This window comes from Schistocerca serialis, chromosome 9 (genome assembly GCF_023864345.2).
Source record: "Schistocerca serialis cubense isolate TAMUIC-IGC-003099 chromosome 9, iqSchSeri2.2, whole genome shotgun sequence".
Lineage (NCBI taxonomy): Eukaryota > Metazoa > Arthropoda > Insecta > Orthoptera > Acrididae > Schistocerca > Schistocerca serialis.
The window spans coordinates 416,143,004-416,169,166 of NC_064646.1; the positions used below are offsets into that span (position 1 = coordinate 416,143,004).

Sequence of the window (26,163 nt, forward strand, 5' to 3'; positions counted from 1 at the left end):
GACGGAAGCACAACATGGACATTCAATTATGTAATATAAATATATGTGAATGTATTTATGTGTACTAATTTGTAGATATACTTGTAGTAGCATAAGGGTATTAAAACTCCATTGAGGTGCACTAAATGACCAAATTATGAGACCCAACATAAATATGGCTACTGTATATTGTCTCCCTAAATAAAGAGACTTATTTCTGACAGTATACAGTGGGGAGAGGGTGGAAGGGGGGGAGTACGACAGTATACAGTAAGGGGGCATTTGTGACGTACCTTTTGCATTTCTTGCTTTTATGTTTTCGTTTAATAAAGGCAAAGAGAAAAGGTGAAGTGGTAGCCCAGCATAGAGCCTGCGCCTACCATCATGTATTTTTGATTTTCAAATGTTAAAAAACATAAGATAATTTTCCTGTTTCTTGGCAAGGGGAAGGACTCACACTCTGTTAATGAACGAAGGTGGACACATGTTATTTTAGAGCATAATCGGCAGTAGCAATTTTGGTTATGAGAATAAGTGAAAAGCCTGTACTTTTGATGTGTGTAGAATTAATAATACATTCATATTTCATTAGTGAGAAATTGCGTTATTATCGAAGTAGTACTGTAATAGAGAAGAATTGAAGAAGCCCACTTGTGTACTTCAGTTATCACGAAGATCTGATTACCGTATCATGGACACAGTCAAGATTTTGTAGGTGGATACAGCGATCGGACGTAGTATTATTAATTGGTAAGCATAAATCTATAGTAAGAGGAAGATTATTTCGTCCATGCAGAACTAATATGAACTCATTTACAGGCATAGCCCAGCTTATTGTGCTTGTCCGAGCGCCAAAAAATTGATCTCATTAATTCCATATATCTTAACTTTTTTTATTATATATATTTTTATTATATTATACCGTTCACTACCTCAACCTGCCACCATTGGTGAATGGTCTGAAGACAGTCTTAAAAATAGACTGAAACCAGTCACTATATTAATAAACATTTATATCAGATCAAGATTGTTTTAATTTTTTTTAAGAAGTATTTAACTTAGATTTAGCAAGACGTGTTTCTGAAAAAGAGCAACTTGTTACTTTTATATAAATCTCAAGTGTTAAGAACCCTTTCCTGAAGGTATCTGTGCTTAGCCTTGTACAGAGATATAATGTGAACAATGAACAGTTCAGACAAGAAAGGAATAGAAGCTTCTGAAATTTGGTGCTACAGAAGAATGCTAAAAAGCAGATAAAATAACTTTAGGAGATACTGAATAAACTGGGTGAAAAGTTTAGTGCACAACTTTATTAAAAGAAGGTATCAGTTCATATGACACACCCTGAGGCATCAAGGAATCGCCAATTTGGTAATGGTGTGAAGTGTGGGGCAGGTTCAAATGGATGTAGGTTGCAGTAGTTACACATTGATGACAGTAATCCTGGTTACTTTTGATGTTTATGGATGGTGCTATGAACACTCCTCTTTCTGGATGGGAGGAGAAGTGTTCATAGCAACAACTGTCAGTCTGACACCTATTCATTTCTGTAAAATATCTTGTTGTAAAAGTTAATGGAATGCAGAAATGTCATAGGTTGAAATTATTGACACTTTAAATATCATAAAATTATAAATATACACCAATTACATTTATTTATGAAAATATTCTTACATTTTTATTTTACATTCACTTGTTTAATATCATTACAAAGAACTATAATATATGAAAGGGCATTATGTTTCACTGCTTGGCCTTGTGTTGGGTACTCTTGAAACTGTTGCAGGATAACATAACCACAACTCTTTTTGATACTTTGTATCGAGTCCTGTCTTTATTACAGTTATGACTTTTTCAAATAGAAGTGGATCATCCTCGTCATCAAAAGCTTCTACAGCAACATATTCGTATCTGTTCTTGTCAATCAACTTACAGACTTGCCGCATACAGTCTCCAAGTGCTCTAAACGAAAGTGGACTGCTTTTGCTCTCTCTAACAATTAAAAGGAAAATGTAATAATTTGGTTTTTGTATAGCAATAAATTTGCCAAGCTTTCTGTCCATTTGCTGATACTGCGGCATTATTCTGAATTTTCTGTCCAATAATTCTAATGTTGAGTTGACCGAGCGATCTGCTGCACAAAGGCACAAAATAGCAGTACCTACATCAATGTCAGCGACTGGCATCTGTGCGCTCTTCAACCAAACATTACTGATGTGCTTGGGTTTTGATGATTCTGCCGTATCCTAGAATAAAGAAACAAATCATGCAAGTGAATAAATAGTGAAATGTACTACAGGCATTAGTTTCTTGATGGTAACAGTGGTTGAACTTTGTGGCTGCGAACAGAATCAGTTGAAGAAATACAGACGCCAGCAACTTTTAGTAAAGTTTTTAGACAACAACAACAACATAGCTCAGGCTTTCACTCATCTTCAATTCAAGTCACATAATACATTTATATCTTCCACAGGTGGGAAATGAAGCCACAAATTACAGAACAGAAGGTAACCACAGGTTCAAAACACATTCAATAACAACCTTATAGTGACAAAAATATAAATATATTACACCAGTAAAAAATCGGTCTTGGCATAAATAGACATAAAAAAAATTGGCTGGTAGCTGTATTTCTTCAAGTAAAGCATTGCTGGCAGTTGCCATAGTACTACCAATAAATGAACGAAGCTATTCCAAAATCTCATACGAGATTGAGGTGGTAATGTTATTCAGAGTATGCTATCTACCCTGTTAGTTAACAAGAAATTTGAAAGATACTTTGAACACAAAAATTCTGAACTTTTAGAACCAACACTGCCTCTCTGACCTGATGAAGTACACAAAAATGCAAAAACAGTTCACTGGTAGATAATCTTTTTATAGAATAAGATAAATGTAATCAAATAAAAACTTTTCGTGTTAAGATTGGTCTTTTGGATCACAATGCACAGCTACATCTACATCCATACTCTGCAAGCCACCTGATGGTGTGTGACGGAGGGTACCTTGAGTACGTCCATCGGTTCTCCCTTCTATTCCAGTCTCGTATTGTTCGTGGAAAGAAGGATTGTCGGTATGCTTCTGTGTGGGCTCTAATCTCTCTGATTTTATCCTCATGGTCTCTTCGCGAGATATACGTAGGAGGGAGGAATATACTGCTTGACTCTTCAAGGAAGGTATGTTCTCGAAACTTTAGCATGCCCATACCAAGCTACTGAGCATCTCTCTTGCAGAGTCTTCCACTGGAGTTTACCTATCATCTCCGTAACGCTTTCGCGATTACTAAATTATCCTGTAACGAAGCGCGCTGCTCTCCGTTGGATCTTCTCTATCTCTTCTATCAACCCTATCTGGTACAGATCCCACACTGCTGAGTATTATTCAAGCAGTGGGCGAACAAGCGTACTGTAACCTACTTCCTTTGTTTTCGGATTGTATTTCCTTAGGATTCGTACAATGAATCTCAGTCTGGCATCTGCTTTACCAACGATCAACTTTATATGATCATTCCATTTTAAATCACTCCTAATGTGTACTCCCAGATAATTTACGGAATTAACTGCTTCCAGTTGCTGACCTGCTATTTCGTAGCTAAATGATAAGGGATCTATCTTTCTATGTATTCGCAGCACATTACACTTGTCAACATTGAGATTCAATTGCCATTCCCTGCACCATGCGTCAATTCGCTGCAGATCCTCCTGCATTTCAGTACAATTTTCCATTGTTACAACCTCTCGATACACCACAGCATCATCTGCAAAAAGCCTCAGTGAACTTCTGATGTCATCCACAAGGTCATTTATGTATATTGTGAATAGCAACGGTCCTATGACACTCCCCTGCGGCACACCTGAAATCACTCTTACTTCAGAGGACTTCTCTCCATTGATAATGACATGCTGTGTTCTGTTATCTAGGAACTCTTAAGTCCAATCACACAATTGGTCTGATAGTCCATATGCTCTTACTTTGTTTATTAAATGACTGTGGGGAACTGTATCGAACACCTTGCGGAAGTCAAGAAACACAGCATCTACCTGGGAACCTGTGTCTATGGCCCTCTGAGTCTCGTGGACGAATAGCGCGAGCTGGGTTTCACACGACTGTCTTTTTTGAAACCCATGCTGATTCCTACAGAGTAGATTTCTAGTCTCCAGAAAAGTCATTATACTCGAACATAATACGTGTTCCAAAATTCTACAACTGATCGATGTTAGAGATATAGGTCTATAATTCTGCACATCTGTTCGACGTCCCTTCTTGAAAATGGGGATGATTTGTGCTCTTTTCCAATCCTTTGGAATGCAACACTCTTCTAGAGACCTACGGAACACCGCTGCAAGAAGGGGTGCAAGTTCCTTCACATACTCTGTGTAAAATCGAACTGGTATCCCATCAGGTCCAGCAGCCTTAACTCTTTAAAGCGATTTTAATTGTTTCTTTATCCCTCTGTCGTCTATTTCGATATATACCATTTTGTCATCTGTGTGACAGTCTAGAAAAGAAACTACAGTGCAGTCTTCCTCTGTGAAACAGAGCTAGTTACAGTATATGACACATCTCCATATAGTAATGCAAAACAGCCTCCAAAATAGTGTGTTCAATTGACAATTTAACAACTGCAAGTTTTAGTGACAACTTGCAACAGTTAGGCAGGGATGAAGAGTGCAGGGAACCAATGATAATTTAAAACTTAACATATATCTTGATAGCTTTGTGAGTATATCTGGGAAACATAATTGTAAAAAACCATCCAAAAAGCTGTGGCTTACTAGAGGAATAAAAATACCTTGTAAGCAGAAAAGGGAAATTTATAGCTAGAAGGGGTAATGATCCAGAAACAGTCGAACTTTATAAACACTATTGCACGGTATTAAGAAAAGTTATTAAAAAGTCCAGAAGTGTGTACATTATGTATGAGATTAACACCTCTGATAATAAAATTAAAACAATTTGGAATAGTGTTAAAAGGGAAACAGGGCAAGCAGCACAGGAAGACTGAATTTTTATCAAACTCACTGAAAAGTTTGTTAACAAAATGTCAGAAGTAGAAAATAGGCTCCAGCTGTTCATTATATGGAAGATGCAATACCTAAGCAATTTGATAAAACTGAAATTCAACCCACCCTTCCTACTGAAATTAGGAAAATAATAAAATCACTCAAAAGTAAAAGCTCACATGGAATTGATGGCATTTCAAACACAGTACTAAGACTTGTATCCAAAAGGTAAGAATGATTCTCACCCACATATGTAGTACTCACAAAAAGAGGATATTTTTTCCAGCCAGCCAGATATATGCTATTGTTAAACCATTGCATAAAAAGGGGGATAGGTCTCATGCTAACAACTATCACATAATCTCACTTCTGACAACTTTATCCGAAAAGTTTGAGTTCAGCTACTTATGCTATTAGGGTTATTGTGCATTTTGGTGATAAACATATTAGTAAATTAGCCTACTGTGCCTATTTTCATCCACTGCTTTCATATGACATCATATTTAGAGGTAAAAATAAAGTACTAACGAAATGTCAATTCGGTTTTCAGAAAGGTTTTTCAACAGAAAACACTATACATGCTTTCACTGATCAAATATTAAATGGTCTGAATAGCAGAACATCGCCCAATAGGATTTTTTGTGATCTCTCAAAAGCTTTTGACTGTGTGAATCTTGAATTTTTTCTAGATAAGCTTATCTATTGTGGTATGAGTGGAACAGTGCACAAATGGTTTAATGTTTAATTCATACTTAACTAGAAGAGAAGGCTGAAATTAACAGTACAGACAGTCTGCAAAAATCAACCGACTACTCTAACTGGGGAGGTATCAAGAACAGTGTCCCACAGGGTCAAGTCTTGGCTCCCTTATTGTTCCTAATATATATCAATGATTGCCATTCTAAATTCACGGAGATGGAAAGCTAGTTCTTTTTGCTGAAGATGAGGACATTGTAAATAATGTATTTCAGAAAATTATTAAGTGGTTCTCTACAAATGCACTCTCACTGAATTTTGAGAAAACATTGCATATACAGTTCTGTACAATAAATGGCATAACCACTGATAAATATAGCTTTTGAACAGAAGTCTATTGCTAAGGCAGAATATTCAAAATTTCTTGGTGTGTGTACTGACAAGAAATTGCTTTGGAAGAAACACACTGATAATCTGCTGAAATGGTTAGTTTCAACTTATGCTATATATGCCTATTTTCATTCACTGCTTCCATATGGCATCATATTTTACGTAATTTCATCATTAAGAGAAAAAGTAGTTATTGCATAAAAGTGTGTAATCAGAATAATGGTTGGGCTCCCCAAAGATCACCTTGCACACATTTACTTAAGGAACTAGGGATATTTACAATACCTTCACAATACACATATTCACCAATGAAATTCATTATCAATAACCCATTCCAATTAAAAAATAACAGCAATAACCCATTCCAATTAAAAAATAACAGCAAAGTGCATAGCCACAACACCAGAAGAAAGGATGATCATCACTATTCTGGGTTAAATCTGACTTTGGCACAGAAAGGGGCACATTATGCTATCATGGGTCTTTGCCAAACAGCAGTAAAAGTCTGACAGATACCCAAATAGCATTTAAAAATAAACAAACAAATTAAAAGAACTTCTGAATGACAACTCCTTCTACTCAATAGTTGAATGTTTAGATATGAAGTACAGAACAAAAAGAAAGAAAGAAAGAAAGAAAGAAAGAAAAGTATGTCATATTCATGATCATTGGAGCAAGTATTAATGAAATGTAATGAAAAATTAATACAGGCTTCTACTTTGATAGCTTTTATGAATTTATTTTTAAAATTGTTGGCTTATTGCTTCCTTCATTCCTCTTGATCAAGGTTATGAGCAGATTAAGACATCCAAAAGAAAAGGACACCCACACATAAAATCACAGTTTTAGGGTTTCTAAGAATAGAAAAAAAGCAAACGTTGAAGAATCCTTGATTAAATGAAACGATTAAATCAGAATCAAAACAGGGGAGAAATGTGACAAAGTATAGGAGAATATTGCCATGAGTAACTACTCCATATAATCCATATTACAAAAAACGTCCAATATTGCAAACTCCACTCAAAGACTAGGTTTGGGCTGACACCCATTTTTAAATCATTGTAACACAGCCAAAAATGATATTTCCGAAAATGTAAAAAGCAAGTTAAAAATTTGCAAACAAACAGTTACAGTGCATACAGATCACATTTTTGACATCGTGTTTATATTTTCAGGAATACTATTTTTGATTATGTTATGATGATTTGAAAATGAATCTAGGCCCAAAACTAGTCACTGAGTGAAAATAAATAAATAAATAGAAATAAAGTGAATTTTTCAACTTCAGACTGGTTTTTCATTGTACTGGTTAACAGAAGTTACTGATTCATAGCTATTGCAGCATGATGGAAGTTTGTAATCCACACTTGTATTTAATCAAGAACAATATTTAGTTTAACGATAATTATTCATCCTTCCAGAATGAGATTTTCAATCTGCAGCGGAGCATGCACTGATATGAAACTTCCTGGCAGCTATCCAAGCATGACTCACGACCTGTCCTCACAGCTTCAGTTCTGCCAGTACCTCATCTCCCACCTTCCAAACTTCACAGAGGCTCTTCTGAGAACCTGATATGAAACTTCCTGGCAGATTAAAACTCTGTGCCGGACCGAGACTCAAACTCGGGACCTTTGCCTTTCACAGGCAAGTGCTCTACCACAGAAGAGCTTCTGTGAAGCTTGGAAATAGGAGATGAGGTACTGGCAGAATTGAAGCTGTGAGGATGGGTAGTGAGTCTTGCATGGATAGCTCAGATGGTAGAGCACTTGCCCACGAAAGGCAAAGGTCCTGAGCTCGAGTCTGAGCCCGGCACACAATTTTAGTCTGCCAGGAAGTTCCACTATTCATCCTGGTCTGAGACAGATTAGATTGTGAATTCTGTTCAAATGCTCTAACTTATACTTGTTTACAGGTTATGTCTGTAGCAGACATATTATTATTGGCTTGCCTCTCATTCTGACACTATCCTTGAATATTCTCATTCTCTTCAACTGTGTACTCAGTATTACCAGATTTAGGCACCCAAGGAATGTACCACCACTAGTGGTTTTATCTCCTATTGTCTCTGAATATATGGAATGTAAAATGATGTTTATCCTTGTACGGCTCACAGTATGATCCAGCAATATGTGTGCCAGGTGACAAAAGGCAGTACAGTGCTATACTGTGGTGGCCTTATACACAGCATAAATGAAAACTGAGCAGTCAATATTATTCTCATTTGTGGACAAAGCTTTCAAATCTATGAGGGGTAGCGGAAGTTTTAATTGTAACTTCCAAAAAAACAAAATTATATAATTAATGTTTTATTTGTTGGGAGGTACATGTCAGTAGTATTGGCGAACATTGAAATCTCCTTACTACAGTACTGCAGCACACTGCTAGACACAGACACATGGAAAAAGTACTCTTACGTCTCAGTATGGTATCAAGTAGTTTCATTTCGACATCGATATTATTTTACTCAATGCTCTTCAATTAATACTTTTACTTACAGCCATTACTTTGCAGCCGGTATCGTATGAAGTGATCCTGCTCATTGTTTGTTACATTTTTCTTACTGACCTAAAATTTTGGACATGACAATTTCAGCACTTTCCATAACTGAATGCAAAAGTTGGACAAATTGAAGATAGTCATTTGATTGCAGTATGCTGCTTACTTGACACAAGAAATAAAAATGTAAATTTTTAAAATTCAAGAGGTTGTGTGAGCTAAACACCTACAATAAAGCATTTATTACGAAATTCTTAGTGATACTGGTGGCACCAGCTGCAGCGAACCAGATAGTAATTCTCTCGAAATGGTGTATGACTTTTGGAGTCATTATAAGACATTAGTACATGGCAAACAAAAGAAAAGGAATGAAGCAGTCACTTCTTTCATATATGCTCTGAATGATCAAAAAGATGGAACTGGCCTTTATTTGGCAATACTTGTTTTATCACTTGGACTTGGACCAATCCCTTTAGAGTAATGGCACGACATGTTCTATAAGCTAGTCAATGAATAGCTGACAACTGTGGTGACATCAGTGCCACTTATGAATTTACTTTCAAAGGCACGCAACACATTGTCAAAGTAACATACAAGATTATAAGTGAAATGACTGCATAAAATACAGATTCTGACTGACTACGGAGGAAAACTGGGGAGTTTATGTAAGTTCTAATTTATTTACCGTTGGGTGCTATTCAGCTGTTTCTCAGATAATCTGTTCTGCTATTTCATATTTCAAGTTCCATATCTTTAAAACTGTCTGTAAGGAAATTAAAAAACATGGCTTTGTTCAACATTTGTATTATCCTATTCAAAACTACCGAAAATCAACTTTTTCTCTCTATTAAAGATAGATTTTTAGAACTGAGATGGAGAGATTAAAGCCAGTAGAGAGTATAGGTATTTTCCTTACAATAAAACTCACAAGCAATGCACTGATACTTTTCATCTAATACTGTAGCTAGATGACCCAAAACAAAACACCGACGTTCACTGATAAAGTGGAGTATTGAACAGTACTTCATTTCTGGCAGCAGTGGAAATGTTGGGACCTGTGCCTGTGGCTAAACAAGTGAGATACACAGAGTAAAATTATTTGGGATCCAGCTGGATAACAAGTTAAAACTGATCCAACACAAAGTTTTACTAATCAAGCTCAGTTAAGCATGTTTTGCTCTTACACTGTCCAGTCTCATTAATGTGACCCCATATCAAAAGTCCTTTTGACAGTGCAGACCACTGTGAGACATGCAGTAAGAGAGTCAGAGGTATTCTGGACGGTACTGGCAGGGATCTGCAGCCATCGATATTCCAGTGCCGTGGCCAGCTGCACTAGTTTTCAAGGTTGAGAATGCATGGCGTGAACAGGCCAATCAAAGTGCTCCCACAGATTCTCAAATGGGCTTCAATTTGGGGAGTTCGGTAGCCAGGGGAGTACCGTAAACTCATCCACCTGCTCTTTGAACTATGCACGTACATTGCAAGCTGTGTGACACATTGCTTTGCCCGGCTGCTAGATGCCATTGTGATGAGGAAAAACAAAGTACATAAAAGGGTGGACGATGTTGCCAAAGACATGTGAATATTTCTGTTGCTCCATTGTGCCTTCCAGAATCACAAGATCACCCAGGGAATGGCACAAAAACATTCCCCAAACCATAATGATGTTGCAGAGTATTTGTATTCAGATATTTCGTGCCATACATGCCAATGGTCCTTGGTCTGATGGAACATAAAACATGATTAATTTCAAAAATCCACCTGTTGCCACTCTGTGGGCATCTAGTTGTGGTGCTGGCTTGCAAATTTCAGCCTTCATTGCTGATATACAGCAGTCGACATGAGTGCGTGTATCAGGTAGATACACAGCAACCTTCGCTGAACGGTGACTGAGGAGACACTGTAGGTGGCCCCTTGGTTCATCTGGGTGGTTAGTTGCTCAACTTTTGCATGGCTATTTGTCTGTACACATCTCTAGAGTCATTGCTCACCCCTGTCATCTGTGGTCCATGGTGCACCACAGCTGCCTCTCTGGGATAGAGCCATTTTGCCATTCACAGTATACTTTAACCGAGACACCATACTTATGAAAACTTGCCATGATGTGCATACGCTGATGACATTGTTATAGCAGGAAGAAACATCAATACACTCCTAGAAACATACCGACAATGTAAACAGAAGCCTTAAAAATTGGCCTCATAGTAAATGAAAACAAAACAAAATATATGGTAATGTCACAATCTGAGGCCAGAAGAACCCCTAAAAACCTAAACATCAATGGGAAATGCTTCAATGGAGTGTCTTCTTTTAACTACTTGGGAGCCCTAATAAACAAATGACAACAGTATTGGAAAGACTATAAGGGAAAGAATACAAGCAGGAAACAGAACTTACTTTGCAAACATGCAGCTTTTCAAAAATAGCCTTGTTACAAGAAAAACTAAACTGCTAATATATAATTCCCTAGTCCGTCCAGTTATCACATACGGCTCAGAGGTATGGACGTTGACTGAACACGATAAAAAGCACTAAGAAGCATTGAGCGGAAAATACTACGTAAAATCTATGGGCCAATAAGGGAGGAAGAAGGTTGGAGAATATGCTACAATGCCGAATTACAAGAGTTAATACAAGGCAGGGACATAGTAAAATTTGTGAAATCACAGCGAATATGGTGCCTAGGACACTTGGAGAGAATGGCAGAGGATAGAATTTCAAAGAAAATGATGAAAGGTATGATCCATTCAGTTAGGCGAAAAAGGAGACCTAGAAGAAGATGGATCTACGAGGTAATAATGGATATCACCAATATGGGAGTTCGGGGGTGGAAAAGAGCAGCAAATAACCGAGAAGTGTGGAGGAAGATTGTTGAAGAAGCCAAGGCTCACCAAGGGCTGTAGTGCTACTGAAGAAGAAGTATACTTTAACCACAGTGTCACACAGTTTACCAACTTGGCTATTTTGGAAATGCTTCCGCCCCTGGGCCAAAAACTAATGAGCATGCCCTTTGGATGTCAGATACATCATTTATCCACATTATGACTATGACTGCACTGCTTCTGTGTTCCCCTGACATGTTTAATATCCCCTCTATTACTAAAGCTGCCACCTGCATCTGTGAGTGGTTACTGCTTGTTGATGTCAAAACATACATGGTGGTCAAATTAATGTGACTGGACAGTGCAGAAGCATCTCTTACTGTGCTGATATAAAGAGAACAGTGTTGGGTTATTTTGTATATTTTCACTTTTTATACCTTATGGAATTACCTTCTGGGGCAATGCATCTATAGTAAATAAAATGTTTATTCAGCAGAATGTGAACTGGACTTCCTATTCTCTCTTACCAACACACTTACTCGCCCACGTGACAGTTGGTGGTGTTTGTTGTATAGCTGCATGTAAAATAGTAATGTACTGTAAACAGGGCTTTTCTTTTAGAGATAAGGGAAACTATTTTCTTTGAAAGTTACCAATGTAATCAAAGTAAACATTAAACCACCAACTAGTTACAAATAGCAGCTATTTAATATAACTGAGGAAGCAGCTGGTTTTTATTTTATTTTTTATTTATTTATTTATTTTTTATAAAAGTGGCTTTGCTTCTAGTTTACTTGATTAAATTCGTATGGTGTTAGCAAGAATAACACTAAAATGTATAACACAGCACTGCTGTTATCTCTAGGATGGGTGACAGGCCCCAAGTAAAATCCACAAACCTCATTTCTGGCAATGCTACACTTCAAATGCGAGTTCAAAATACCTGCACTAATTTGAAACATTGCCAAGTATCGTTATCTTTCTGCAATTTGTGTTATCTACGCAAAAGGAAAAATAACTACTGATTCCCAACGCCAACCGAAGTCTGTCAATGGTTCAAATGGCTCTGAGCACTATGGGACTTAACAGCTGTGGTCATCAGTCCCCTAGAACTTAGAACTACTTAAATCTAAGTAACCTAAGGACATCACACACATCCATGCCCGAGGCAGGATTCGAACCTGCGACCGTAGCAGTCTCGCGGTTCCGGACTGAGCGCCTAGAACCGCGAGACCACTGCAGCCGGCGAAGTCTGTCGAAACTGAAATTGTTATGAAGAAGGAAATTGATGTTATAATTTTGTAGAGTTATCTGAGACTGCAGACGTGTGTGCAAGTTGCATTTCCGTGAGTGTGTGTGCGCGTGTTTGGTGTATGTCTACTGCTGACAAAGGCCTTACTGGCTGAAATCTATAATTGTGTGAATCTTTTTGTAGTGCCTATCGCGACTCAGCATATCTGCTATATGGTGAGTAGCAATTTTCGTTCTCTGATATATAGAAAATAGGTGTTTCAAGTACATTTAAGTCTACAAAATGGTGATAAAAATCTCATAAGTCACAGAACATGGTTCATTGTAAGCCACAGATAATTTCTGAGTGAAAACATTACACTTTTGCGCAAACATGTAATGAAAACTCCTGCCTGGAGTATTGTCCTATGTACTAAAAATAAAGCATTTTAATATATTTGTTACTTGAGTTAATAACGTATATTCAGATTCAGGCATCCTTCCAGCTAAACTATACAACAGAATGGTATTTCACACTATTACACATCGTACATCCATGAGTCTCTCACTAACTTTCTTAAAAAAAAAGAAAAAGAAAATACTATGTCGTATGTCTGCGACATCAAATCCCGAATACCTTTACACTCTACACAACTAACTGATATTCACTTGCTTGGACCACGCAAAGAGTTTTACAATGCCCAATCTCAAGTAAGGCCAGCCTCCTTTAAAATAGTTTAATTTCTTATTAAATAATTGATCAACAAGAATAAAATCACAAAAATATTCTTTCAAGTTTACCATTCAATAGTAAAGAGGCTAATTTCTATGTTTCTTGTTTCCTTTTTTATTGTACTTTTCTGGTTTCTTTTCAGATTTCCTGTTATTTCCTTTTTGGTTTTTAAATTTCTTGTTATTTGGACACTGACGTTTCTCACGGCTGCCTGATTTACTGCGATCTTTAGGCTTATGCTTTCCATGACCCTGTAAGGAATAGCAACATTCATACTGACTGTAGCAATGCGATGTTTCAATCACTAATATATTTTTCAAATTCAGTTTACTGAATGTTTTGATCAGTAATTAGTGCATTATATTTTATTATTTAAGAACAAAATCTATGCCAGTCTAGAAGAAGAAAAACAGAAAAATTGTTATCCACAAATATGGAACAATGAGTGGGAATACTGATCACAACAAAAATCCAGATGACAGTATTGTTACCAGGAACATTGTTGTTTTGATAAAATGGTTCTCAAGCACACAATTTTTATGGTGGCAGGAGGCATTGAGCAGTCAACAGCCACATGAAAAAGATTCAAATCATTGCTAGTATTGTGTGTGTGTGTGTGTGTGTGTGTGTGTGTGAGGGAGAGAGGGAGAGAGAGAGAGAGAGAGAGAGAGAGATTGTCCCAGTGTTGCAGCTCAACTCTGCTGTGGGGTGTGGCAGGTGGAGTAAGTGACAGAAAAAGGAAGAGGGCAGATGAAGAAAGGGGTGGAGTGAGGGAGAGCTGGTTGCTAGGAAGGAAAGGAAGAACAGGAACATGATAGATGGCAAACTTGTGAGTTTGTCCTTGCTCAGGAAGATAAAGTTGCATCTAAGACACAAAGTTGAGGAATGGGTTGGAAGAGGTGAAAACACAGCAGAGGAAGGACTACAGAGAAGAGTGTGGGTGCAGGTTAATGGTGTAAATTGGGAGGCATGGAGACAGATGTGGAGGTGGGTACGCAAAGGAGCTAGTGAAGATAAGTGCCCAGGGGATTGCAGGATCAGGATGTGTTTCTAGAATGTGTTGCCACTGGTTGTGAAGCAGAAATTGAAGACGAACATTTTGTGCTCAGTACCATGTTCTGCTACTACACTGTCAACTTTCCCCTTTGTTAGTTTGGCTGTGGCCAACCACTGGGATGGAAGGCATGTTAGTGGTAATGCAACAAAAAGATGCTGTTGATTAGCTACAACAGATTTTACATATGACATTACTGTGTTCACAGGTGGCTCTCCCATTGATAAGGATAGAGTATGAAACTGATAAGATTGGAATAGGATGCACTGTGTAGGTGCATAGGACAGATCATGCCGGGGTCTTTAGCATGGATGTGATCCATTTCGAAAGGATATTCCTCATTTCAGGGCATAATGAAAGACAGGCCATACAAGCCCAGTGGAGGACATGACTCACTTGTTCCAGTCTGGGATGATACTGTGTACAGAGAACAGTGCTCATTTGCAACTGGTCTGTGGGTGACTGGGGAGTTAGGAGCATGTGTGGACATACATATGAGATCTGTTTATGCACTAGAACTGGAGGGTAATGCATTTCTGTGAAGGACCTATGGGCAATGCATCTATGGTGATCAGCAATCCCTTTTCCATTATGCCAAACATCTTAACAAGGCTTTTACGGACATGCACTATCCAAAAAGTATCCTTTGAGCCCACAATACTCCCTGAACATACAACCAAATTCATCTGACCCTAGACCTCTCACATCACTCCAATACTCTACATCCACACTAGTTTCTTCAGAATCTTCCTTGTAACTATCTCCTCCTCCCGTCCTCCCAAATAATTAATAAAATGAAAAAGATAATTCTCAATCCACTCCTAACTGTCATTATATGCATAATACAATTTCCTTCCTCTGTGTATCAGGGCAGCCTCACCAGCCCACATCTACACCTCCCTTTCTTTCTTTACTCCGCTCCCTTTGTTCTTCTCACTCACTCCACTGAACATATATCCTCATCCCAGACTGACACTGTAACCACGTGCTTCTGTTTTTGTTACAGCCTTGAGAAAGGACTTCATCCAATATGTGAGCAATCATTTTAATTTAGTTTGCTGGCCTGTCAACTGCCCAACTATACTGAAGTGGTTACCTCCAATCCTTCCATTACCTCTATTTTATTTATGACTTAATACTGACAGATGATGACCCTGGGGGCATGGAACTGCTCAAAGGCATCATGGAATTTAAATAAGGTTTCAGTTGTGGTTTCATTACCCTTAAAAACCTGTGTTAACCCAACATGGAAAGAAGACTCCATACAACAACGAACCTTCCTCAATTGCCTGAGCAGTTGACCCTCTATGATGTAAAATGTCTGCAATTCTGTCAACAATGTCCAGCAAAGTGACAGACATATTCCTATATCATTCCATCAAAAGGTGGCAATTGAATTTTTTTAAAAAAATATATGGTTTTCATAAATATGAGATTTTGTTCTATTCCTCACTTCACCTGTGGTCATGGTGACATTCCAGGAAGAGCACTTAACTCTAAGCTTGGAAGCCCAGGATCAACCCTGGGTGGATATGGGGATTTTTCCTCATTCAAGTCCATCCATATGGTGCTAGGCCTACTCAACCTGATATCAAATGAGTACTGGAAATCTTTTCCCATGGGAAAGGATGGCAGGGGTGAAGGGCCCACTACCCTCCACCTCCTTGTGTCACAGGGAAGAAAGACTGCACTGTACATCCAGTAGCCAATAGCCCAGTCATGGGCTTATGCCTCAAACTTACCGATCTCAATTAACCAGACTTTTATTCCTTTCCAAATGTGGAGTTATTTCTACTTCACCCTGCACTTTCGTGGTTTAATCCAATATTCACTGATTCATCTCTGTATTCTTTGACAGTGTACTTACAAAATATTTGGAGTTCGAGACAAATACACATATTTATAAAGATGCCAGGCTTTTTCACTCTCTGTTATTGGGGATATAAACTTTTTCTTTTAAATTTTCAGTTTTACAGTCAAAAGTTTGGAAGGTTATCTACATTCAGCTTGACAAATACTCCATTCTTAGTTTATCTCCACTGAAATTAGTAACCACTTCCCTTAAAAAATTCCATTTTGTGAGGAATAAGACAATTATGTTGTGCCGAGTCCCATCTAGTTATAAGTCGTCTTTGTTTCAGCTCACTCTGATCCAGCATTGCTTATCTGAACACTCGTGCAACAAATTCAATTACGTATATGAACTTCAGTAAACAAGAATTTGGCAATATTATATTCTTTACTAGCAAGCCTGGTAATGCTTTGCAATTCCTAAGTATGTATCAGAAATGGACAAACAAACTAATCCCCTCCTCCTCCCTCTTCTCTCAGTTAATCCCATCCTCCTTCCTGTCTCTCTGTCCATCACCTCCTATCCTTTCTCTCTATCCATCTCCTCTTTCCCCCTTTCTATGTCCCCCCCTCCCCTGACCGAGACCCTTGTAATTACAAATGAAACCTCGATTGCAAACTGAAGTTGCTTAAAATGAATGGGTAAACTGGTTGTGGTCTTTGGCAACCTCTACACCTGATTCACTGGGTGACAATAGGGGTTTCAATGACATTATCTTCACAACTTTCCAGTATTCTGCTAAAACCAACTGCAAGGGAGAAAACAGAACATCACACTGTTCTGATTAACGAAATGAAAACAATTTGTTTATAATAACATATAAGGAAAACAAATATGTATGAGAGAAATTATTTGCCTAATGGTTTAAATGCCCTGGTACTGTAGTTAAAAATGACAGCAGTAAAGAAAATGAAACCACACATTTTCACAGCACAGCATTTTATTTCTTCCAGCTGATTTTAACTGAAAACCTGCACACCGTTACTGCCTGATTGTTTATCACAATACCATGTAAAAAGTTGAAGTAAATCAATTGATCAAGCACTCCGGGAGATTTATGAATTTGAACAAATCAACATTTGCATTTTTATTTACATGGAAGGTGTCCTGTACAGTGCTACATGCATCACAATGTTACGCTTCTTTTTATGTATAAAATTAGCATTATAAATACATTCACAATAATTTTACACTAGCATTCATATAGTTCATACAAGTATTGTAGTGTTTTCTACATTTCTGAAACAACAGCCACCAACAATTTTACTCTCAAATCTTTTCCAGTACCCATAGTAACGGACAGTAGAATAGGATCTCTTTAGTTTCTAAATTTATGTGTACTATCTTTGAAGTGAGTGAGTGAGAGTAAGTGTGTGTGTGTGAGAGAGAGAGAGAGAGAGAGAGAGAGAGAGAGGGAGGGAGGAAAGATTGAGAGAGAGCACTCCATACTGTTACTTAATCCTTGCAAACCATTTGCCTTAATCTTACTAATGTAACAATAGCCATTTTTAATTTTGGTAATGAATTCTTGTTGCTATAAGTGTTTTACAGATCAAACTCACTAGTCATCAGTCCATAAATTTTCAAATATAGCCAGTTCATTATGATGAGGTACTAAAATTTACCTAGTCTTATCAGTGACCATGAAGCTGTTAAATTAATGCAAAGAGATAGCACATAAAACAATATTAAGAAGTCTAAATAAACACAGAAAAAACCCTGCCACAGTGGCCCCATTCCACAAATCCAACGGGATCTCCAGTCCCTCCTCAAATTCTTAGGCTCGGCCCATAACCTCTCCCCTGAAACTCTCTCTCTCCTCACACCTACCATCTACATGCTTTCTAAAATCCAACAAACCAACCTCCCAGGATGTCCCGTTATGGCCTGTTACTGTGCCTCATTGAGAAAAGCACTGCTCTTGCGGACCAAGACCTTTAGCCTATTACCCGTAACCTGCCCTCCTGCACCATCCAGTCACATTACTTTGACCATCTGTCAAAAACCTGAATAACCACCTTCGCATCACAGACCACTGTGAAACATGAAGGAAGAGAATTAATGAGGCTCTGGGTATTACTGAAAGGGGGGGATGTGTAGCCATGCCAACTCCATCTTGAGGATCCATGGTGCGAATACCCTGATCGAGGTGGTTCTACAGATTCTCGACTGGGTTTATATCCAAGGAGTTGGGTAACCAGAAAATTATCATACTCATCCTGGCGCTCTCTGAAGCAAAGCACGTACACTGCAAACTGTGTGGCACATCGTGTTGTCCTGATTGTAGATGCCGCCATTGTATTGAGGACAAACTACATATAGGGGTCAACATGGCCCCAAAGATAGATGCATACTTGTGTTGATTGATTGTGCCTTCCAGAATGACAAGATTAAATAAGGAATGCCACAGAAACACTCCCCAGAACATAATGCTCCCTCCTGTAGCCTGGACCTTCCAATGATTGTCGCCGGATATTTGCTTTCAAACATTTCCCGCTGTACACACTAAACACTTCATGTTGCACATCAACACCCGTTATGAGTACATGAACCAGGCACCTGATGCGGAGGCCCATGGGCAGCAACGTTTGCTGAAAGATCATTGAGGTGACACTGTTGGTAGGCCTTTGGTTCATACGAGTTGCCAGTTGCTCAAGAGCTGCATGTTTATTTACCCATGGACTTTACTGCAGCCATCGTTAACCTGTCATCTATGGTCCATGGTGCACCAAAGTTGCTGCAGCACTGGTTTCAGATAGTGCCATTTTGCCAAGCATGGTGGCATGTAAGCAGTTGACAATCTTAGCCATTTTGAAAATGCTCCCATCCTTTGTCAAAAAGCCAATGATCATGCCATTTTGGACATCAGATAAATCACTCCATTTCCAAACTATGACTGTAATTCGCGTTCACCCCAACTCAATGCATAGCCTCCGCTAATAGTGCAGCCATCTGCCACTGACTACTGCATGCTCTAGTTGAACATAGGCTATGGTCACACTAATGTGACTGGACTGTGCATTTTAAAGACACCAACCATTTCCTCCACCAACTCTTGACAATTCTTTTACCATACGTCACTGTGCTCATCACTCTTGATAGCACCTCCCTTTACACTTACATCACCAATGCCCATGGTGTTGCTGCTACTGAACCCTGTTTGCTTCACCTCGTCACCCTCAACCCAACAAGTCACCTTCCTTGAAGTTGACTTCCACCTTCAGGATGGCTACATCAGAACCTACCAACCAGCAGCAATACCTTCACTTTAACGACTACCACCCATTCCATATATCACAGTTACCCACCATCGTCACATCTGCAGAAATGAGCAGTCCCTCCTCAAATATACCAAGGGTGTCACTGAAGCCTTAACGTATCATAATTATACTAACAGACTTGTCTAGAAACAAGATCTCCCGTGCCTTGTCTCGCCAGTCCCCTACCATATCCACTGTCTGGGCACAAAGAAGCACACTTCTCATGACTCAGTACTGCCCAGGACTGGAGCAACTGAATCACATTATCTGCCACAGTTTCGACTACCTCTCACAGTGCCCTGAAATAAGGAATATCCTACCCCTATCTTTCCCACCCCTTGCACAGTGGTATTCTGTCACCATCGAACATACATATCCTCATTCATCCCTACTCAACTCCTGCTCCCAACCCCTTGCCTCATAGCTCATAACCCTGCAATAGATCTACATGCAAGGCCAGCCACACCACCATCACTTACTCCAGTCTGGGCACAGGGATCTCCTATCCCATCAAAGCCAGAGCTACCCGTGAAAGCAGTCGTGTCATCTACAAACTAAGATGCAACCACTGTGCTGCTTTCTACCTGGGCATAACAACTAACAAGCTGGCTGTCCGCACCAACAAAACAGTGGCCCAGAGACAGCTGAACCACCCAGTTGCTGAACATGTTGCCCAACACATTGTACTTCACTTCAATGTCTGCTTCACTGCCTGTGCTATCTTGGATCCCTTCTACCAACATCAGTTTTTCTGAATTGCAATGTCATGAACACTCCCTGCAACTTAAGCTATGTTCCCATAACCCCCTGGCATCAACCGTTGTTAGATCTTGTCCTCAACTTACCTACTCTCCCTACTCCAAAGTAGCTTGTATTCCAAAAATGTACCAACTAGTCTGTCCCCTTTCTCTACCCCCCTCCACAACTACATGCAGCATCCTCACACTGACCACGCCCTTGCATGCTCTCAGATGCAGTACTACACCTATCCCATGTCATTCCTCCTCCTTACCCCCAACACCCACACTGGGTTGCTGCTCCCATCAGGCACAGTTACAACTCAGTCCCAATTACACTGACCAGGGACAGTGGTTGTGCGAGTTTTTTCTACTTTAGAAAAAAGCCTTTTGACCAAAATCTTAAATATATAGCAGTCTTTCCATTGTGCCTCTGTGTGACTTAAGTGTTCCCTCTATATCGTGAGCAGCAATCTATCCTTTTCAAAATACTGTAATCACAAGCTGATTATTTGCCTGTCTTAGGGACCACAATACTAATCCCTTGCTACAACATGGATGGATCAGTTAATTTACCACTGAAAAATATGGCAACTGGCTCACCATTCACATTTGTTGTTTAATACTAATAAACTACCCACCACCAATTATTTAAAGAATTGAATGTCCACATATAAACAATTTCCAATATCTCATTAACATTGATGTTAAGCACATACGTGAAAAAAAGTTTAGAAAAGGTTTGAAATTATATTAAAAGTTTCTTGAAAGTAATGAAGTGTTCTCATTATCAAACACTGGGGGAGAATAGTCTAAACAAAATCTAGTTTTTCACACATCTCAGCATTTATAACATTGTATGTACTGAGCTGTGTGTTGTACAATGATATAATTTTGCATGCACATTCAGTGATATATGTGGATACTGTCTATAAAATATGTAGTAAATAAGAGTTAGTAGCAAAGAACTAATGAATTAAAATGTTATGCCTCTTGGTGGTGTTTTACTGCATGAACAGTGAAAATGTATTAAGGGTTAACATTTTTTAAATTTTTTTTTTATTTTGTGGATGTATCAGTGAGAAAATGTTGTGCAAAGGTTTGAAGTTATGAATCAAGTTTATTGGGAAGTGGCTAAGAGTTCTCATTCTAAAATATTGAATGAATATAGTTTGGGTAATTTGAAAGTTATTATCAGACTCAAAACATATACACAGTTTCTAACTGTAATATTTGTCTTAACATGTTAAACCTTTAATGTAAGATTATACTTCTTAACGAATAGATTATGACAGCATTTAAAACTTTTAAATATGGTCAATAATTATATAAAATACTGGAAGTGAAATATTTGTTGTCCATGAAAACTGTCAGAGGCAGACTGCAACTGGGTCTGTGCACCTCTCTCTTTTTTGCGCGCGCCCACATGCACACACATATGCAGCAATATGAGACATTCAGAAAGCACAAAAGGAGTTGTTAAGCACATGATTTCAGTTTGTGTTTGAAGTAAATTTCGTTATCTAATTGATTTTTCACATGGGTAAATGGTCAAAGCTTTTTACGGCTGAAAACATCATTATTTTTTGTGCTACTCTAAGGCTTTGAAATGGATAGTGCAAGTAATTTAAGCTTCCAGTTGAAAACCCCACTCTTTTTTTGTGCCACTCTAATGCTTTGTAATGGATAGTGTAAGTAATTATGCTTCCAGTATTGTATTTATGAATGTGACAGTTGTTAAGACCTGTGATCGAGTGTCGAGAACAATCCGCACAAGTGAGTAAAGGTATTGTATGGGTGTAGTCTGTTTGTCTGCAAGGGGTTTTATAATGGGCACCACTTATTATTCTTATTACACTGTTTTGAGTAGTGTGCATTTTCTTCTTTAGTGAAGAGTTGCTCTAGAATATGATGGTGTAAAAATAAAATTTGTGACAGTTAACTTTAACAATGCCTCTCTCCAAGGTCTGCTCATACCTATAAAGCAAACGTTGCAATGCTCGGACATTTAAGATCTGTAATATGTAAATTCCTGTTCCGGATCTTGTCAATAAAACATATGATATTTAAAAATTCTCTTTAGTGTTATTGAATTTTCACTAGTTCTTTTTTTTTCTTGCAGTGTGGTCAGACATTATAAAGTACAAAAGCAATATATACTGTTTTTAATCCAAGTTCAGTAACAGATCACTTGCAGAGAACCAGTAAATAACTTTTATCCACATTCTGGAACACTTAAAGTTTCAGCATTAGGCCATATAAAACTTGCATCATTAGCAATGTGAACTCCGAGCCATGTAGAAAGTAGGTGTACTAGACCCAACTTTTTAAAAAAAGGAAAAGCCTACTTGGGAGAAAAAACTGTAGAATATGTTTCCATATAATCACCATCTCATTCAGTGCAAGTGGTGAGCCATGGCAAATGTTCTTTATGTCCTCCTTGAAAAACTCTCCCCCCATCTCTTTCCCCCACTACGTAACCTCTATCTTTATCCGTTCACTGGTTAAAAATTTAATTCCTTCTCAGAGGTGAAAAGACGATAATCTGAAGGTGTGAAGTCAGGAGAATATGAGGCTGGTTCAAAACATCCCAACCAAATGAGTTCAAGAGCACCTTTGCGACTAAGGGTTGGGGAGAATGGGCATTGTCGTGCAACAAGTACACAGAGGGGTGTCTGCACTGCCGTGCTTTTGTTTTGAATGTTCCTTATGAGCATTTTTCTCACAATATTATTGTGTCCTGATAGTCTCACACAGAGGCAGAAACTTGACCAAAATGATGCCTTTTCGGTCCCAAAACACTGAGTCCACGATTTTTTTTTTTTCTTTGACTGGAATTGTGGTTTTTAATTTTCTGGAAGATGTGGGATTCCAAATCGGTTTTACAATTTTCTGGAAGATGTGGGATTCCAAATCGGTTTTACAGAGTACTCTACTGCATTGGCTCCTTACTTATCGCGAATCTCTTGCCCAACGTAAAGTCCCGAGTGACTCGAAAAAAGCGCAGGTGAAGCCTGTATATAAGAAGGGTAGAAGGACGGATCCTCAAAATTACACACCAATATCCGTAACATTGGTTTGTTGCAGGATTCTCGAACATATTCTCAGTTTGAATATAATGAATTTCCTTGAGACAGAGAAGTTGCTGTCCATGCATCAGCACGGCTTTAGAAAGCATCGCTTCTGCGAAACGCAACTTGCCCTTTTTTCACATGATATCTTGCTAACCATGGATGAAGGGTATCAGATGGATGCCATATTCCTTGACTTCCGTGCGAACCATGGATGAAGGGTATCAGATGGATGCCATATTCCTTGACTTCCGGAAAACGTTTGACTTGGTGCCCCATTGCAGACTCCTAACTAAGGTACGGGCATATGGGACTGGTTCCCAAGTATGTGAGTGGCTTGAAGACTTCTTAAGTAATAGAATCCAGTACGTTGTCCTCGATGGTGAGTGTTCATCGGAGGTGAGGGTATCATCTGGAGTGCCCCAGGGAATGTGGTAGGTCCGCTGTTGTTTTCTATCTACATAAATGATCTTTTGGATAGGGTGGATAGCAATGTGCGGCTGTTTGCTGATAATGATGTGGTGTACAGGAAGGTGTCATCGTCAAGTGACTGTAGGAGGATACAAGATGACTCGGACAGGATTTGTGATTGGTGTAAAGAATGGCAGCTAACTCTAAATATAGATAAAAGTAAATTAATGCAGATGAATAGGAAAAAGAATCCTGTAATGTTTGAATACTCCACTAGTAGTGTAGCGCTTGACACAGTCACGTCGATTAAATATTTGGGCGTAACATTGCAGAGTGATATGAAGTGGGACAAGCATGTAATGGCAGTTGTAGGGAAGGCAGATAGTCGTCTTTGTTTCATTGGTAGAATTTTGGGAAGATGTGGTTCATCTGTAAAGGACACCGCTTATAAAACACTAATACGACCTATTCTTGAGTACTGCTCAAGTGTTTGGGATCCCTATCAGGTCGGATTGAGGCAGGACATAGAAGCAATTCAAAGGCGGGCTGCTAGATTTGTTACTAATAGGTTTGATCATCATGCGAGTGTTACGGAAATGCTTCAGGAACTCGGGTGGGAGTCTCTAGAGGAAAGGAGGCGTTCTTTTCATGAATCGCTACTGAGGAAATTTAGAGAACCAGCATTTGAGGCTGACTGCAGTACAATTTTACTGCCGCCAACTTACATTTCACGGAAAGACCACAAACATAAGATAAGAGAGATTAGGCCTCGTACAGAGGCATATAGGCAGTCATTTTTCCTTCGTTCTGTTTGGGAGTGGAACAGGGAGAGAAGATGCTACTTGTGATACGAGGTACCCTCCGCCATGCACCGTATGGTGGATTGCGAAGTATGTATGTAGATGTAGATGTGACAGCATTGTGACAATTGTTTTTTGTCTTGGGCTTGTAATGAGCTATCCACCTCCAGTCACAGAGTTGAGAAAATCCTCACCTTCCAATTCAAAAAGTCACTCAATAATCTTGCAAGCAATACTCACCCGTTTTTCTTGTGCTGCTCTTTCAGCTATTTTGGGACCAGTCTTGCATGCAGTTTGTGGTACCCAGTGTTTCTGCAAGTGTCTCACAAAAGAGTTCTGGAGAGTTGGGGACACATTGCTGAAATTTCGTCCACTGTCAATCGGCAGTCTTCACGAACAATTTTCTCGAATTTTTTTCACACACCAACTCATCAGTCAAAATGGAAAGTATTCCACTCCTCTGTTTGTCATTAACATTTGTTCTGCCTCCACTAAACACCCTACACCACATAAACAAAGTTGTTCTGTCCATAAGACCTTTGCTGTAAACCATTCCGATTTGTCAAAAAATTACAGTAGATGTCATTCCCTCCATGATTAGGAAGTGGGTCAAAACATGGGGCTCACACTTCATGAGATTTTTTACTGACATCTTTCATGCAACTGGGCAATAAAACATGAGTTTATGTACTACCGTGTTCCTGCAATGCTCGCTCTCGTCTGAGGCTACCTGCCTACCACTCAGGTGTTGCTAACCCCAAAAAACAAAAATTCACAGTAAACTTACTTTCTGAATATGCCTTGCATACAAGCTTCTTGGATACAGGAAGGCATATCAGTTATAAACTGATCTAAAAATGAAACTAAAAAATAAGGCTTATGAAACTGAAAAGATACATTCACCGTGAAATAAAAACAAAAATAAATGCAATTTGATCAAGAGTGCACGCTTTTTAAATCAAAATCTGATGCTGAGTGCTATCCAATAATGTGTTGTCCACAAGGTGATTAAGATGTTGCTGCTCAACCTATTACAATTACTGACAGTGGTGCCCCAAACTGTGTAAGTCTCAACTCATCTGATGCATGCTCAGTCATGTTCATTATAGCATCCCACTCAACTGATTCCTGCCAAGGGGTTCAGTAGCTGGGCATTGTATGCTCATGCATTATCATGTTCAAGAAAGAACCTATCACATAAATGTTGACTATAGGGATAGCAACAAGTTGACAATTCTGTCCTGATTCTGTACAGACTTCACATTACCTCAATGGTGATGGGAGGTGTCCAACTTCCATACATGGTTTGTTGTTGTTGTGGTCTTAAGTCCTGAGACTGGTTTGATGCAGCTCTCCATGCTACTCTATCCTGTGTAAGCTTCTTTATCTCCCAGTACTTACTGCAACCTACATCCTTCTGAATCTGCTTAGTGTATTCATCTCTTGGTCTCCGTCTACGATTTTTACCCTCCACACTGCCCTCCAACGCTAAATTTGTGATCCCTTGATGCCTCAGAACATGTCCTACCAACCGATCTCTTCTTCTTGTCAAGTTGTGCCACAAACTCTTCTCCCCTATTCTATTCAATACCTCCTCATTAGTTATGTGATCTACCCACCTAA

At 38.8% G+C, this 26,163-nt stretch overlaps 1 protein-coding gene across 4 annotated transcripts in view; it reads right to left on the bottom strand.

The window, feature by feature from the left end:
* Positions 1-1,608: 1,608 nt before the first annotated feature.
* The window catches only part of LOC126419310 (transcription initiation factor TFIID subunit 1-like), a 167,106-nt gene continuing 142,551 nt past the window's right edge, over positions 1,609-26,163 (bottom strand). For 3 of the 4 annotated variants that reach the window (XM_050086488.1, XM_050086489.1, XM_050086487.1), the window contains one exon: positions 1,609-2,225. In XM_050086488.1, coding sequence (XP_049942445.1) covers positions 1,716-2,225 — 510 coding nt within the window. In that variant the 3' untranslated portion in view covers positions 1,609-1,715. Of the gene's footprint in view, positions 2,226-13,423; positions 13,607-26,163 lie in introns of all 4 variants that reach the window. The other variant, XM_050086490.1, reaches the window with a different exon arrangement.